This window comes from Equus caballus, chromosome 29 (assembly GCF_041296265.1).
Source record: "Equus caballus isolate H_3958 breed thoroughbred chromosome 29, TB-T2T, whole genome shotgun sequence".
NCBI lineage: Eukaryota > Metazoa > Chordata > Mammalia > Perissodactyla > Equidae > Equus > Equus caballus.
The window spans coordinates 15,200,320-15,218,300 of record NC_091712.1 but is presented as its reverse complement, the minus strand read 5'-3'; the positions used below and the strand labels follow the sequence as shown (position 1 = coordinate 15,218,300).

Sequence of the window (17,981 nt, the reverse complement as noted above, 5' to 3'; positions counted from 1 at the left end):
ATACACACACACAAACACACACCCCATCTCATTATCCATTTATGTTGACAGACACTTAGGTTGTTTCCATATCTTGGCTATTGTGAATAATGCTGCAATGAACATGAGAGTACAAATATCTCTTTGAGATTCTGATTTCATTTCCTTGGGATGTATACTCAGAAGTGGGATTGCTGGATCACATGGTAGTTGGATTTTCAATTGTATGAGGAACCTTCATACTGTTTTCCACAGTGGCTGCACCAATTTACATTCTCACCAATAGTGCACAAGAATTCCCTTTTCTCCACATCCTCACCAACACTTGTCTCTTGTCTCTTTGACGACAGTCATTCTAACAGGTGTGAGGTGATATCTCATCGTGGTTTTGATTTGCATGTCCCTGATGATTAGCGAAGCTGAGAACATTTTCCTGTGCCAGTTGGCCATCTGTATGTCTTCTTTGGAAAATGTCTATTCAGATGCTCTGTCCATTTTTTAATCAGATTTTTTTTTTGCTATCAAGTTGTATGAGTTCTTTACATATTTTAGATATTAACCTCTTATCAGATGTATATTTTGCAAATACGTTCTCCCATTCCAAGGCCGCCTTTTCATTTTGTAGACTGTTTCTTATACTGTGCAGAAGCTTTTATATTTAATGCAGTCCCACTTGTTCACTTTTGCTTTTGGTGTCAGATCCAAACAATCATCAGCAAGAACAGTCTGAAGGAGCTTACCCTCTATGTTTTCTTCGAGGAATTTTATGGTTTCAGGTCTTACATTCAAATCTTTAATCCATTTCGAGTTGATTTTGTGTATGGCATAAAATAGGGGTCTAGCTTCATTCTTTTGTGTGCGGCTGTCCAGCTTTCCCAACACCATTTAATGAAGAGACTATCCTTTCACCATTGTATATTCTTGGCTCCTTGTCATAAATTAATTGACCACATATGCGTGGGCTTATTTCTGGGTTCTCTATTCTGTTATTGATCTATGTGTCTGTTTTTATGCAAATACCATACTGTTTTGATTACTATAGCTTTGTAATATAGTTAGAAATCAGGAAGTGGGATGCCTCCAGCTTTGTTCTGAAGATTGCTTGGCTGTTACAGGTCTTTGTGGTTCCATGTGAATTTTAGGATTTTTTCTATTTCTATGAAAAATGACAGTGGAATTTTGACAGGGATTGCATTGAAGCTGTAGATCACTTTGAGGAGTATGGACATTTCAACAATATTAATTCTTCCAATCCATGAGCACAGGATATCTTTTCATTTATTTGTGTTTTCTTCAACTTCTTTCATCAATGTCTTATAGTTTTCAGTGTATATAGCTTTCACCGCCCTGGTTAAATTTATTCCTAAGTATTTTATTCTTTTGGATGCTATTGCACATGGGATTTTTAAAAAATTTCTTTGTTTTCTCAATTTACAGTGGGGTCAATATGGCAGCACTTACTTCATCTACTACAACCATTAGTTAAATGAACCTATTCACGATCTTGCTTATTGCCTAGCTCACTCAATTTCTAAATCAAGACTATAACCTTCTGAAGTGTGCCTATCAAGATGCCTCCTGAGCTTTAGCAACGTTTCCAAAGACTCCCTAATACATTCCTGCAATTTGCATAGGGAGAACCAACTAACTCTTTTTGGAATGCATTTTCAATTCATGACATTTAAGTGTGTATTATATCTTATCTCTATGGTCTAGGATCATCTCTAAACTATATTATTTTCTAAAGCTCTAGTTTTATCCAATAGCCCTGAATTTGTTTAACATTTATATTCTACATGGATCATACTGAAGAGTGCTTATGAGACTTACTCAGCAGGTTTGTATTAGTCCTATTTGAAGCCCAAGGAAGAAACTAGCAGCTTGGTAAGTTAAGGCCAGAGAGCCAGAAGGTAAATTCACTACTTCACTGTGATATTAATTTTATGTGTCAACTTAAAAGGAAGTTTTTGGATGAGATTAATATTTAAATTGGTGAACTTTGAATAAAAGATTGCTCTCTATTATGCGGGTGGGCCTCATCCAATCAGTTAAAGGCCTGATCAGAACAGAAAGACAGGCCTCCTCCTAAGCACGGGGGAATTCTCCAGCAGACTGACATTGGACTAGAACTCCACCATCAGCTGTCCTTGGTCTCAACCCTGCTGGCCCACGCTGCACATTTGTACTTGCTAGCCTTCACAATCAAGCAAGCCAACTCCTTATACTACATCTTGTTTTACATACAAACACACATACACACACACACACACCCTCTTGGTTCTGTTTCTCTGGAGAACCCTGACGAATACAGGCGTACACTATCTGGTCCAACCTGCACAACCACATGAGACGGCCCTATGGCAAGTGAATAAAGTTTTCAAAGGCAAAGGAGTTTGTTCAGGACATGAAGCAAGTGACCATGAGCCTTTGCTAAATAACTCAGCTTTTTGTCCAATTTTGAATAGGTAACCTAAAACTAATCTCCCACTTTCATTAATTAAAACAATATTTAGAGGATCTACAGGAAACTCACATCTCAGAAACTGAAAAGGTCTACTAGCTACTGACCCACTCATTTGCCTTAATGACCTTTTCTTATTTCTCAGACTAGACTGGTTATGGGTCATTGTGATAATCAACCAACAAATTAATGGAGCTTTAGGACATGTCTGTTCTCAAGGTGCTTACAATCACATGAAAGTTTAAATAATATCAGAGAATTTCAAGACTTGAATGAATTTAATGGCTTGCCATCAAAAGGTACGAAGAGACCCAAGAATTCAATTTTTAAAATTATTTTAAAATGAAACCTTTAACAACCCAAAATGGTATTGCATAGCAAAAGCAGAAAGAGAGGCGCAGATGTGAGAGGATGTATCTAAACATTCGAGAGAAAAAAAACAAAACTGCTTTTTGACTTAGCTTGGAAAACACTTATCAGAAAAAATGTCCATTTGTAATCGGAAGTCAGACACACATACACATATATATTACTTCTTTTGTTAGGGTGCCTGCATTGTCATTTGCTCCAGCAGGCTATCGTAAACACACAAGGCTTGTGGACGAGGAGCGCATTGCAATGGACCTTGCAATTCTCGATGGAACACCACATTTAAAGCCAATGCTGCTGCTTGCCTTTAGTGATTGAAAAGTTCAAGGCTAATTGTCAATTTCTTTACTAGGACTGACTAAATGTTTTGAAGGAACACGCCTATCTTTACTGCTTATATCATCATTTTCCATCTCAGATAATCTTAGGCATTGACAGATACAGTTTATGTGTGAAGTCATTTGCTTTCCCAAAAAGTTCTCTGATGTTAAGATTTCAAACAACAGAGGGGTGGCTCCTCACCCGAGGATGTCATTGCAAAAGACCTCCCCGACTGAGCGTGCATCCTGCAACTGCTTCACGGCAGGGTTATGGTTATACAAAGGCTTTCAATATACATAAACAAATCTATCAGTCTATTACAACATTTTGGCTTTGTCACGCTTAGATAAGCACTCACTATCCAAAGTTAACAGGGAAATCTTCACATATTTTCTCTTAATACTTTTTTGTACATTTTTAGGTTTAATTTCATAACCAACTGGGATTTGTTTTGTGTTATGTGATGAGAAAAAGGAATCTAACTTTTTTAAGTGAATGCCCAATTGTTGTAAACACTAAATAAGCCATCCTTTACCACTAATTTGAAATGCCACCTTTAATATATGTATACACACAATGTCTGTTTCCATCATCACTAATGTGTTTCAATGATCTATTTGTCTATTCCTGTAACAATACCGCGTTAAGTATTTTAGCTTACTGTACATTTTGCCATCATTAGTCTATTAAAACAATGTAAATCAATCTTGTGCCCCAATTTATTCTTTTAGAACCAATTTGTCCAATTTCCTCTCACCTCTCAACCTACCCCCACCACACACACACACACACACAAATACCATTTGACTTGATTGATTTGATTTGATTAGTGATCACTGACATATTGATTTTATAAATAAAATATTAAGGCTATAAATTTTCCACAACCCATGCTTATGAATGTGTAATAGTTCCAAGGTTGTTTACTGAGTTTCCTCTGATGTCTGATTTGTCATCCATTTCTATAATTATGGAATATTTAACAATAACATTTTGTTTATTAGGTTCAAAGTTGTCTGTTTATGAATGCGTAAAAGCAAATCAACTCTGTTAATTATGTTATTCAAATCCTTTATATTCTTGCTTTTTTGGCTACTGAATATAACAATTTTTGGAAAAAATGTATTAGCATCACCTACTGTGGATGTGGTTTTGTTGAATTTTCTTTCTACTTACAAAAAACAATGATATATTTTGATAGTACGTTGTTTGATGTAACAAAGATCCTGACCATTAGGATTTCCACTGGATGACAGTATGTGTCAACATAAGACACGCTCTCCTCCCGCCCATCCAGTGCATCCGCGCTAAGACGATGCTCTCAGAGAGTGAGTGGGCGTTCCTTACTTTCAGCATGTTCTGTTGCTTGCTGGATTGCCAGTCTGTATTAGGACTTGTCTTCTAAACAGGAGACAACTATTTTTGCATTTTAATCTAAGCTTTGAGCACTTCCTTTCATTAAGAGAAATTACCCCCTTTAATATGCTATAATAACTTACAATAAATAAAATACTTATAACTATAAGCTATTGTGGCAACTAATATGTTTAACCTAATTATTGACATATCGTTTTATTTTTCCTGCTTATGACACGCTTTTTCCTGCTCTTTCAGCCCTATTTTTTCTATGCCTGAATCAAGTTTTCTTTTTTATTTTTTTCACTTTGTAGCCACTTATCATACAGCATTTCACAACTCATGAAGTCCTTTACTTATATGTCAAACTACTATGCTCAACAATTTTTGGTTCCTCTAATCCTGCAGGTGTACAGAAAACTTCTCTAACGTCTCTCTCTTTTTTATCCCTGCCTGACCAAAAATAATTATGAAATAGTCTCCATTTGGGGTAGCAGCAATAAGTCACCTTAAGACCACCTCAGAATTTAATAAACCTATCTAGCATCTATCATGAGCCAGGAAAAGGGAGGACAAGAAACTTCATATTTGATTAGTAAGAAGTTAGTTCATTGATCTTTCCAACATCTCTGCATCCTGCAAAAGACAAAGCTCTTACCGTTTCTTTTGGAATCTGCATCTGGCTTGGCTCTGCATTCTAGAAGAATTGAAGAGAAACATAAATACAGACTGACCAAAGCCATCGTGAACACACAGGGACACAAAGCTTTACTTTAAAGGAATTGTTTTGGTTCTTAAAGTCCACAAAATATATAGAGGGTGATTATGTTCTGGCTGATGTATTACTCTGTCTTCCAAACCTTCACTGATGTGACCACATTGCCTTCTGTGTGTGGGGGGGTGCATTTTAAGAAATGTTTCGAGATATAGATTTCTGCTTGCTCACTCACAGTACATCATGAACGTATTATATGGAGGAAAACAAATCTCACCAAACCACTATCCTATTCATGGCACTGCTTCTAATTTTGTTTTTTAATTTTTCCACTAAATCTAAGTTATAAAGTATATTATAATTTGATAGCTAGACCAGATAATAACAGTCTGAACCACAATCTGAACCACAAGCACTATAGTATTCACAGGCTATAATTGTGATATTTTTTTCATATGTTATAGGGTTGTGTTAATTACATAGGTACTTATAAGGTTGATTTCTTAAAAAGCACATATTGATAAATGTATTTTGTCTTAGACACAGAATTTAAACACAGACATCCCAAACAGAGGAAAGGAGTTTCGTTAATTGAATTCAAAGATCATTTTAAATGCCCTCCTTTAAGTTTTCAGAATTTTATCCTTTTAAATCTTGAAAAGCAGCTGCAACGTGAATAATAGACTGACGGCCTACTGGCTCAGGCCTTAATGAAAAGCTCACAAGCAATAAATTAAACCACCAAGAAAAAAAAAGTAGGCAGCAGAAGGGAAAAACAGAAGCCTGGAAGATCAAAATTGGACAAGAAGAACCTGAATAACCTTAAGCTGGCTATATGTTGGCACTAACTCTGGGAAAGGCTGCTGAAAAGCACTCTTTAAGCTCTGGCAATCTAATAATGCCAACTATCACCCAGGCTCAGATACAGGAGGGAGAATTAAAGCTTCATCGGATCACATGTAAAGCTCAGGATTTTTTTTTAAGTGCTCATTTACAATTTAATAGAGACATCTCCACATTTAGGATCAGGTGGCATTTTAAACACAAAATTGGATAACAGTGGGGGGAAAATGGGAAACTGAATTTAAATGGAGAAATAATGCATTAAACATTTTAAAATAGAAATAAAGAAGTTTTTATAATTTGCTGAAATCTACTTAAAACACAAGTGTTCACTTTTCAACTTTATTGCAATCTGAAATTTCCACGACATCACACTAAATTTTACATCTGTGTGTAACCAAGGGATGGGATATTCCTGTGACTAAAGTTTATCTGGTTTATAATAAAAGGAAAATTTTATTAACCATGACATATCCGTACTTGAGGTATTAGCCTAAGAGAATTAGGGCTATATGAGAAATTTGGAACAGTGCCCCTAAAGCCTTGCCACTCTGGTATCTACAGATTAATTGCTGTTTAGATAAAGCTAACAGCTAGCTAAAAGAGATGCCAAATGTTCTAAAACGACCCAACTAGAATCTGTTTTGAAATATTTAAAATACCACTTGTACTCGAAGTAAAACAATTTTTTCACCACATTAAAAGATAAAGGTGATTCCTCCCATTATGCTGTTTTAACATATAAATGAAATCCAGTACTTTTTGCAGAAAAACATTCAGAACTATGTACATTTAATATACATATTTGATTCACACCAATACCCCTATTTAATAGTTAGACATACGTATAAAGAGTGAAATAGATAGTTTGCAAATAAATGCCTTTTCATTTCATATATGTCATTCCAAATAATGTGTAAGTCAGTAATTAGTGGCCTTTGGGCTTATTGTCATTTAGGTCTTTTTATTTTCAATAGTAATATTTAACTAAGGTGCTCCTTTTCACACAACAGTAAGAAAGCATGTTTATTGACTTAGCTCCATGCACTGTGAAAATCTGAAGCATGAAAATTTGTCATATGTAGTGGAGAAGATGGCAGGCTTTCAACAACAGCCTTTGAAGTGACAGTTATGAAACAATCGACGTCGCTGTACTCAATCCGTCCATCTGAAAGCCTTCAGTAATAATCATTTGCTGCCCTAGAAAACATCCCTGCCATCTGATTTAAATACCCCTACTCTCAAAATTGTGGATGTCTCTTTCTAAAGCTGAGGGAATATGAGAAAACAATGCTCGTATTAAGTTACAGCTGAAAGATACATAAAATATAGAAAGTGCTTGGAGTCTGTCTCAATAAACATTGGCCATCAGGTAGCTAGCCCAGACCCGTGGCTCATGTGCATCAGAAACCTTTCATCTGCTCTAAATGTACACACCAGTTCCCTTGGGTGGAAGGCGTCTTCTTGGCGAAAGACCAGAAGGCTCACAGTTCCTTCCATTTTGGTGCTTCTCAACAGGGAAACAACCTCCTCTTGGGATTGGCCTGCGATATCTACTCCATTTACCTAAAAGAAATAAAAAGTTTTCAGCTACAATCCTATGCAAACAGATAACACAAGGAAAGACACACATTCTGGGACTGATCATGCCTGCTGCGGAACACAACTCATTTCACGGTAAATTCTGCTATGATCTGGTAACCATAGGCTATTGTGGCTAATAAAGAAACACAGACCAGAAATCTAGAAGTAAGATAGAGAGTAGTAAATCTTTTAGTGTTCATCAATAAACCAAAAGCTCAGCCACCAGAGCACTAACAAGTAATGAGGAATAAATAAATACATCGAAAATGTCGTTAACACAAAACTGCCTGGCTTTGAACTGAGCTATCTTGATAGCCTTGTGTATCATAGGTTTTCTTCTACCAAAATAAAAAGGTGTTGCTTTTATAGGGAGTAGTAGAAACACACTAAAATATTTTGGGATAAATATTTTAACTTTCAATGAGTTATTACTGAAAATTATGAGGATACCTTTTTATCCCTGAAAGGCAAACATTAAAAAAGAATCTTTACAAAATAATAATAATATTTTTGGAAGGGTAACAATATTTTACCTCACTATTGTTCAATATTAAAAGAGAATTCTACCAGAAAAAAAAGAGATTTGAAACAACCAATTCCTAGGGAATCTCATTATTTTTATATTATAGGAAGTATAAGAACAATCAGAAAGCATTATGTATTTAACAGAAATGAGGATGGAAATTTCTTTCAAAAAGTATTCTATATTATTCTCTTTAGACAAAAATAATATTTTGTCCAAGGGAAGTAAATATATTATTTACATTACAATATCAAAATTTTCCTGTAGTTAAAATATGTTTTGGAACCTTCCTCCCTCTGCTAAAAATCATCTTAGTTAGCTCAATATACTACTATGAAGGAATTGCAGGAAATAGGTAAGTAATAACAGGTTCAAAGAAAGCAAAAAATCTGTAGATAAAAAAAATTGAGTCACTTAATATTTTTTAATGTATGCTACCAAACATCTAGGTACTCAAAAAAAACCTCTCACAGAATTATTGATACTGTATAGAGAAAAACTAGAGATACTAGAAAGTTAGGTTTAAAACATGCAAAAATAGAGTTTCAGTTTTAAGAGAAAGCGAATAGCTATGGAAAATGAAGCCTAAGTCTGAAGAAATACAGGTTGCAGGCCCTTCCCATTGCTCAACAAGAAAAACAGGAGCTTTGCGATGTGTGGAAAGTACGAAACTATGACGCAATGAAAGACAAGACTCAAAAATAAAGTGATCATCTTCTGAAAAAAAGAAAAAGCGAGCAACGCAGGGAGGGAGGAGGAGAACGCAAGTGGGGAGAAGAGGATATTTTTTTGGACTTGGAGGCGAAGAGGACTGGACTCCAGTCGCAGCTGAAACTCTCACTAAACAAAGCAAGCTCCAACTGCAGGCGCGGACCAAAACGACGAACTTCGACCCTGAGGACGAGGGCCCTTTCTGCAAACAACTCCCTAAATATAATCTGTACTCAAACCTCTCCTTTTTCAGCCTCTATCGGTGACCCTTTAAAAACTGATGTCACACAAACAAGACAAAAAGGACAGGAGTCATATTTACGAAATCTAAGCCCAAAACGTAGACGTGGAAAGAAAATCTGGAAGCTATTCCTTTGCTCCATTGCTTCACACAAAATCTTCAGGAGAGTGAGATCTGGAGAGTTCAAAACTACATATGAAACGACCAGGACAGAAATAAGGCCATGTCATAAAAATTTACTTTAAGATTAGTATTTGAATACTAGTTAACAAGCAGGAAATACAGTATCTGCTGATAAGAATACAGACCACATTTTCTGCAGAAAACACTAAGAAAAACAGCTACTAAAGGATACTTATTCTGTCTTTCTCCATTTTATTCCTATACATATAAACACTCACACAAACAGAATTCTGTACATGTATGCATGTCAAAGACAGCCTCAAAGACCAATGAACAGAAACTCATGAGATACAGTAAGGAAATTTTGCAAAACTATTTCTCTTTCTTTCTGACATTGACTTTTATGTCTGAATTCATTCTCCACGCTGCCATTTCAACATTTCCTTGTTCCTCTCATCAAGACTCACTGTTTTCACTTATTTTGTTTGTCTTTCTTCCAATTACAAAGGAGATAACATTTCTACATAACCAGACATAAATTTAAAGCCATCTAAAAATATAACCTAATAGACATTGTACTTACATAATGACAAATGTTATGTTATCTCATAAACCAAATGTCTGAGTAACTAAAAGTTCATGAGCAATCTCAATGAAAAGATATTTCTCACCAAATAACATGAAAAATATAAAAGAAGTAGTACATTGTTTTGTGATGCATACCTCTGCCAAAACATATAGTTCAATTTCATATTTTATGCAAACTTAAAAGAAGTGACCCTTGAAACTGGAACTTATCAGGAATTATGGAACTTCTGACTTCGAGAAGTCACTCACCTCTATAAGTCTATCTCCTGCCTTGAGTCTGCCATCTTGTATGGCAGCCCCTCTTGGGAGGATGTTTTTCACATAAATTGGAGCTGAGCCACCTATCGTTACATCTCGGGAAGTGATGCTGAATCCCAAGCCTTCTGTACCTAAATATACATCAGAAAAAAATAATTAAATAAAATATTGAATTTTACAGGTATATCATACATAAAGGATTTATTATTCTTTACCTCAACTTGACACTTTACAAATTTCACAATAGCCTACAATTCTTTTAATACTTTAAAATTTGTACCAGATTTTTCAAAACAGACTAAATTACAGAAGTTTAAATGGTTTATATATGAAAATTCATTAATCTAAGAAGAAATGGTAATCTACTCAAAGACACACATTAAAGTTAGTATATAAATAAGCCTGCTAAAAGTTTTTAAATTGGTTTAAATCTTTGATTATGAAAATAAATTTAATTTCTCTACATGAAAAACAAATAACTTCTGTTAAAACTCATAGTACCTCAAATATCAAGTATTATTGGGCAATAAAGGCATCCAGATCTGAAGGGTAGGAGTGGAGCAAGACGAATGTTCAAGGGAGATGGAAACGAAATAGCGAAAGGAGAAATTTTTGTAGATACAGATAACAGAACCTCTCCAATTACAATTACTCACAGCAATTTACCGACAGGATGAACCATATTATCTTTGCCTAGTTCTCTTCTAATTCACCTAAATCCTACCACGTACATTTCTCAAAAAAAAAAAAAAAGGGTAAATCACCGGGTGAAGCACCCATCTCAGATCACAGCTACGAAGTCTGAGGATCATCGTATTATGTTTAAAGTTACTGAAATTAATTAGGCATTTTTAAATTACTGTGCCGGTTGGTATAATTTAATTCTTGGTTCTTTGGCAGCTTTCTTGACAGGCACTCACATAAGCTCAGTTCAGTTTAGAGAAAGGGTTACAAGTCACTAGAAGTCAAATGAAATTAGCCAAAATGTGCCAAGAAAAAATGTGAAGATAACGACAAACTCCTGACTAACCGAAAAATTTTTTAAATACTTCAAATCATGATTAATTTCTACAAGAGTTTTTTAAAAAGTTATTTCTTAAGATATTAGGTTCTATTTCAGTTAAAATGATATTAGGACAAATACTTGCCTATTACAAGAAGAACAAAGAGATTTATAACAGTGAAATATCTATAGAAGAATACGCTAATTTGATGCAATACTCAATACAAAACTGTAATCAAAAGCACATATCTATAAGTACACAAACAAATATGGGCAAATCCAGATGAATGCAAACACGGGTTAAAGAAGAAACATAGAGGAGAAACGAAAAAAGCAATAATTATACTTGTAACAAAACCTATTGTAAATACTCTGAAGTTCACACAAAACATTCATTTACTTAAGGTCTGAAGTCACTTTAATGTGCCCGGACTGTTAATTTCTTAAGTCTTCTGTGCTGAAGACTTGAATGGCATGTTGTCTATATGAAATTTTCCTAATTATTCTGCTGGGACTTTTCCATATGTCTCTGTGCTTTCATGAAGCTCTAATGACTTGCAATAACATTTATTAAGAAAGAATGCTAAATTATTCTCCTCTTGCAATATTAATTTGTATGAACTACAAAGACTGACTGTTATGTGAACCTCAATACTATTAAAATATCAGCAATAACCCCTAAATCTGTAAGCTAAAAGTTCAGGCAATGACCTTTAAAAGAAAGATAAATAGATATCAATTTTCATTTAGCAAAGCCAACAAAACATTTTGCACTGACTGAAACAGATTACTGACCTTCTCCTCTGACTTTATTAGAAAGCTAATTTCTTCAAAAGAGCAGGGTATTTGAGAATGCCAAAAAGGCAATAAATATTAAGAAATCATAATTATGGAAGCAAGTACACAGGGGCTATTCTATTTTGTCATGTCATATGTCAGAGTTCCAAAATTATGCCAAAGAATCACCATGACGAAGGCTTCTCCTTTTACTATTTAGCTTTGGTCTCAGTTTATGAAGAAATTCTGTCATTCAAAGCATGTCAGGGCCGGCCCCGTGGCCGAGTGGTTAAGTTCCTGTGCTCCACTTCGGCAGCCCAGGGTTTCACCGGTTCGGATCATGGGCACGGACATGGCACCACTCATCAAGCCATGCTGAGGCGGCATCCCACATGCCACAACTAGAAGGACCCACAACTGAAAATACACAACTATGTACTGGGGGGGTTTCAGAGAGAAAAAGGAAAAAAAAAATCAGAAAAAAAGAAAAAAAGCATGTCAGTTCACTTTGAACTGAATTTAAAGGTTAAGACTGACATGTCCTACGTTTTTCATGCACTTCATAAAAATGTTAAATGTAACAATAATTGATAAAAATATTATTTGTTAGCTCCAATGAAAGCTTGTTCAATTCTCAATTATTATTATTAAAATATCTGTATTTAGTACTAATCAAAGACAATCAGCATTCGTCTTCACTCTTATACTAAAAATTATTTTTTATATAAAACATTTGTAAGTACTGGCAGAATGCATAGGCAGTTTCTGCCTTGTGTCAAACATTCTCACAGTTAGTAAATTAAAATCAAGATAGATCTGTGGGCCTCTATATCATGCAGATTACTCAAGGTCAGAAAAATGTTTAAAAGAAAACCACTGTTTCTATTTTCTTATACTGATTAAACAGTCTTTCTAAACTGGTTTGAGTAAAATGTAATCATATCTTTTTAAATGTTATTAAAATAAAACTATTTCATGTATTCAAAAGAAAGATTCTTTTAATGGCAAATAAAATTTCATTTCATTAAAAAAGTTCATATTATATCATAAGTTGTTAAAATATAATAATTGTGTGGAAAAAACTGTAATTAACTAAACAAATATGCCTGTTATCAGTGTAAAAGGACAAAGATATTTATAAACTAATATCTTTACAACAATAACCAGGTAAAATAGTTCACCTTTGTTGAGAGATCCCCAGCAAAATTTTATTTTTTATACAACTCTATTTGTGGTTTATGACATGGTTTTGCTTAAAACCTAGGGCCTGCATTTGAGTAGAGAAAAATGAAGGAGGAGGATCTGGTATTTTCCTCATTTAGGGAATTAACAGAGCTCACAGGGGTTTCTGCTGATATGACTCTGTATTTGTAAGGGGTTTCAAAAGAAGAGACAAGCTGTCAACTCCTGCTCATGTCAACCAAGTATTTGGAGCTTAAAAGCCAGTAACCAGAAATAAGGAATTCGTGGTTCACATAAAGTTCAATGAAAGACTATGATTTAGAAAGGAAATAGCAGTCTCTGAGTTTACAACCTTGTAAACCCTACCCCAAAATGGAAAGAAGAATGGTCTAAATGTCAGGATATGGAAAATGTTCTAGTAAGAATCTGCTGCCAGAAGCCATGTGACTTGAGGAAATCACCCAACCTCTCTTGGATTCATTTCCATCTAACTGTAGAAGTTGGTGGAGCTCATAAAAAGAGAAATATTCTTTATAATGACACCATTTTGAAAGACAGGACTTTAAAATATATCAAAAGGCTCAACTAAAATGGGTGATTAACAGGGAAAGTGTGTCTCAGTGCCTGGAGGGGACAGTGGCTGGAAATCGGAAAGTCAAGTTTGTCAGTCTGCTCTGAGTTGTGGGGAAGTGCAAAGGAGAAAACCATGCTTCCTGTACACAAGAATCCACAATCTACAGGAAGTGGGCACTTAAATAAATAAATTGTTATAACAGTATGTGATAAAGAGTCAGCAAGGCCCATTACAATTTCCATTGTCACCTTAATAAAGGGAAACAATGTTGGGGCCAGCCCAGTGGCACAGTGGTTAAGTTGACATTCTGCATCGGCAGCCCAGGGTTTGCCGGTTCAGATCCCGCTTGTGAAGCCATGCTGTGGTAGGCATCCCACATATAAAGGAGAAGAAGATGGCCATGGATGTTAGCTCAGGGCCAGTCTTCCTCAGCAAAAAGAAGAGGATTGGCAGCAGATGTTAGCTCAGGGCTAACCTTCCTCAAAAAGAAGAGAAAAGAAAAAAGAAAGGAAAGCAATGGAATACTCCAGGAAAGCAGGAGACAAGGACACAAAGGCCTAGCTTCTCTGCATTCTACCGCAAACCACGGCGAGCTTCACACAAGTCAGTCACTTCCCGTCACCAACGTGGCAGGGCTGCAGCGGAGGACCACTGAGGTCTTCCAGGGCTGTGTGCAGACATCAGGGAGAGCGACCACAACAGTCAGGTCCTCACTGTTGTCTGGGGCTGGTAATAACCTCCTGAAACCACTTTCCTTCATTGGCAAAAACTTTACCGCAGCTGTCACTACAACCTTCTTCGCATAAACTTATTTTTTAAAGCCTTATTCTCTGAACTTTTACATTTAATTTTTATGTAGCAAAATGAACCTGAAAAGCATAAAAAATAGAATTGTAAATACTTTCTTTTAAAAAAAGTCGTTATGTCAGTTCTTTCACATGATAATGGGGTAAAACCTAGGGTGCTGTGGGTTAGCTGGTTGACTTTTAAAATGATTTCCATACAACAAACACAAGCTGGGTCGTACCTTTCTTAAGCTGGATAGTAAGCCTCTTGCCTATTTTTTTGGTGTTGTACCCACTGCTGACGCTGGTACTAAATACAGTCTGTGGTGCTGGGGCCGGAGCTGAGGGCGGTTTCCCGGGAGGGTGCGTGCTGTGAGGTAGCAGGCGGGGGTGGGGGTCTGCCTGATCGGCCGGGTGGGCCGGGCGGGCCGGGCGCGGTGCTCTCTGCAGCGCCTGCAGCCCTGCGCTGTTCACACTCCTGTTGTCGGCGTACTGGCTGTCGGGGCTGAAGCGGCTGCAAGAGTAAGTGTTCTCACTTTGGGAGAGTTGTTCATACTGCTCTTTCTTTGCTGCAGGGACCACATGGAACCAAATGATGGGTGTACGCATGGCTTGGCGAAACATATGCTGTGCTCTGGGTTTGAGAAAGAGTGGAAAATTAGCAAATTAAGACTGGCAGACTAGAAGATATTATGAGCTTAATTAAGTATACTAATTAAGCAACTAGAACTGACAGACTTTGTTGAAACTAAGAAACAAAATTCTAGTAACCCATTCATCAATCAAGTTTGCAAGCTCTGATGTAAGCATAGCTGTCTCTCCAAATATAAATTTCTCATTCTCTAAATCAAAATGACAAAATTATCCACAACTACAGATAAAACATTGTGCCCTCAACTGTAAGTCCCTAAATAGTTTTAAGCACAACAGAAGCATTACAATTTCAATATTAATAGAAATTAAATACAACCGTCTCTCTACAAGATTATCTAATAGAACTTTTAAAAATCATAGAATATTTCCTTACAGGTGATCATTTGAGTTTTTGAAGAAATAAATATACTTATAAATATACTTAGAAAACTATAGAAAGCAACTATCCATTATTTATCAGCAAAATTAATTCAGTCTGTGTATGCAAAAATCTCAAGAACCCCAAGGTGTCCTCAATGACTCCAAATGTGAAGTGAGAATCATCAGCCCCAGTGCCATTCCACGACCAGCCTGAGAGGCTACCCACCTCGTGCCGACTCTTGAGCCAGGGTCTTACCCCAAGTCCTTATGATTTCTGCTCGCTCTTGTCTTGTTTTATAGTAACTGGACACCTTTTATCTTTCTAATTGAATAAGGACTTGAATCAGGATAAAGAAAATCTGAGGGGACCACAACATTGTGGTTCAAAGGATTTTTTATTTGCTTATTTGTATTCAGACATTATGTGCAACAAAGTCAGAAATGTGAGTTAAAGTATAATAAAGACTAGCAACCTGGTGAATTTTCCAAAACGTGAGAAAAGAGTAAAATTGCGAAGCCTAAATTGGGCCCATAATATTTTAAGAAGTGCTCCATCAGTCAGAGGGCTTTCTGAAATCCAGTCTAATGGTAGTAATTACCTGGAGTTTGATTAAATTTTTAAAAGCTAGATAATGGCAGAAAATACTCCTCTTCGGTGTAAAGACAGAGATTACAGACACGTTGTTTGAAGCATTTCGATCGACTGCACTCTATCAGCCTGAAACACGAAAGAATGGCCGTGCAACCAGCACACACTTACTGTTCAAATCTTCTATTTCGAAGGTCACCATCATTAATCCTGACAATGCAATCATTCTCGTGAAAAAGGTTTTCTTGTTCAGCTTTACCACCTTTCTCCAATCGTTTTACTAATAACCCCAGGGTTCTGGAACATTAAGAATGCAAATCATTACACATGTAATATTTCCACCATGCACAATGCCCTACTGCTTTAATGCTGGCATTATAATATTTACAAAGACTTCCTAATAAAGGAGTGCATTAAATCATTATTAATATATTTAGAATAACACCAACACAAAAACCACAACAGTATAAACGACGTGTAGAAATGGATCCTTCCAATAAATACAAGAACTCTTCTCTGGCTTGTCAGTATTGTGCTTCTGAAACAAACCGTATACTTCTCTCTATGCTTAAAACTGCTTCAAGCAGAGCTCGCCTGACGGTTCAGTGGATATCGCAGTGCGGAGCAGGGAAGAGCAGGTATTCGTGAACAGCTCTGGCTGTTTTCTGTGTTAAGCCAGCTGGTATGCTGCTGACGGGAACGCCTATCTTTCCATGAAAGCAAAGGTGACGGAGAAAGGTTAACCTTAGCGCATTGTGCGTGTGAGGAGGAAAACAGGAGAGAGTGCACAAGGACAAGAGTCTCCATTCTTGGCATGTGCATTTCATAGTGCCTGACATTCTGAATTTCAAAATTCATGAGGTCTCCCAAAAGTAAGTAATTAGTTGCCATTACTTCCATTTGAAGAAAAATAGGAGAATGCCAGTGACAGGCTCGAACAAAGCCGGTCACCATTCATCTCTTCCATGTGTACTCAAACCTCAGGTTTAAAGGAAAGCCTGAACAAACTTTTAGAGACCAATACAGAGGGGAAAAAAGTAAAAATGACTAGTGTACTTGGCCTAGAAAACTAACTTCTTGACTGACAGGAAGGGCATTCTACATCCCCGGGGACAGAGAGCAAACACTTTATATGGTCGCAGCGTAAGGAAGAGGAATCTCTACCTAGTTCTGATGCCATGGTTCACTAGATAGTTAGCACAAAATCTATAGCATGATCATGGGAAAATTTTTAAGAACTCATTTTTGGCTTGTCCAAAGCTGGCATTTTCTTTCATAATCCTAATATTTGGAGACAAAAAATGCCCAAATAGATACTAGAATTTAGAATCCTGCATAAATTAAAGTTGAAGATACCATAATTTCCAGTAGCCTATACAAATGTATTTTCCAATAGAATACAATTTGCAGTACCCTACATACCCTTTCTAGGAGAAAGATATCCAAATAGAAAGCTTTCTCTTCTAAACTTTTACAATAATTGTTACCTGTTCCATGGCCATTTATCTCACTCCCTGGTATTGTTACTCATACACACACCTTATCTCTACTATCACATTGGATGCTCCTGGAAGAGAGAGACAATGGGATTCGCAATACGCGCCCAAGAACTTTGCTAGTAGTAAGGTCTTGATCAATGACGACTGAATGAATGGATGACTGAGTTTAGCTGAGGTAAACAAGTCTCATATTTCTAACAAGGCTTTTTGCAAAATAGAAGACAAGCAAAACGAAATTTAGATGCAGATCCTTTCTTTCATGATGGTCTCATTTATACCAAGTATATGATTGAATTGAAATGAATTGAATTGAAGCAAAGGGCCTTTCTCGCTTGCTACTTTGCAGTTTAATCCTGTTTCTTTCATGAATGTTTTTGAGTCGTTGTTTAACTTCATTCTAATTTTTATTATTAAATATAGTAAAGAGGCATTGTGTTTTACTAGGGTCAAGTCTGTCAACTTGCAAGAATAATAAGGGGAGATAAT

The 17,981-nt window shown here is 36.2% G+C and overlaps 1 protein-coding gene across 50 annotated transcripts in view; it reads right to left on the bottom strand.

Moving 5' to 3' along the window:
* PARD3 (par-3 family cell polarity regulator) overlaps positions 1-17,981 on the bottom strand; it is a 614,608-nt gene that overhangs the window by 235,830 nt on the left and 360,797 nt on the right. For 37 of the 50 annotated variants that reach the window (XM_023631916.2, XM_070255194.1, XM_023631910.2 and 34 more), the window contains 5 exons: positions 16,168-16,293; positions 14,636-15,027; positions 10,064-10,203; positions 7,482-7,610; positions 5,145-5,183 (listed from right to left, as the gene is read on the bottom strand). In XM_023631916.2, the coding sequence (XP_023487684.1) occupies positions 5,145-5,183; positions 7,482-7,610; positions 10,064-10,203; positions 14,636-15,027; positions 16,168-16,293 (826 nt within the window). The remainder of the gene's footprint in view (positions 1-5,144; positions 5,184-7,481; positions 7,611-10,063; positions 10,204-14,635; positions 15,028-16,167; positions 16,294-17,981) is intronic. The other 13 variants (XM_023631920.2, XM_023631918.2, XM_023631922.2 and 10 more) reach the window with 1 other exon arrangement.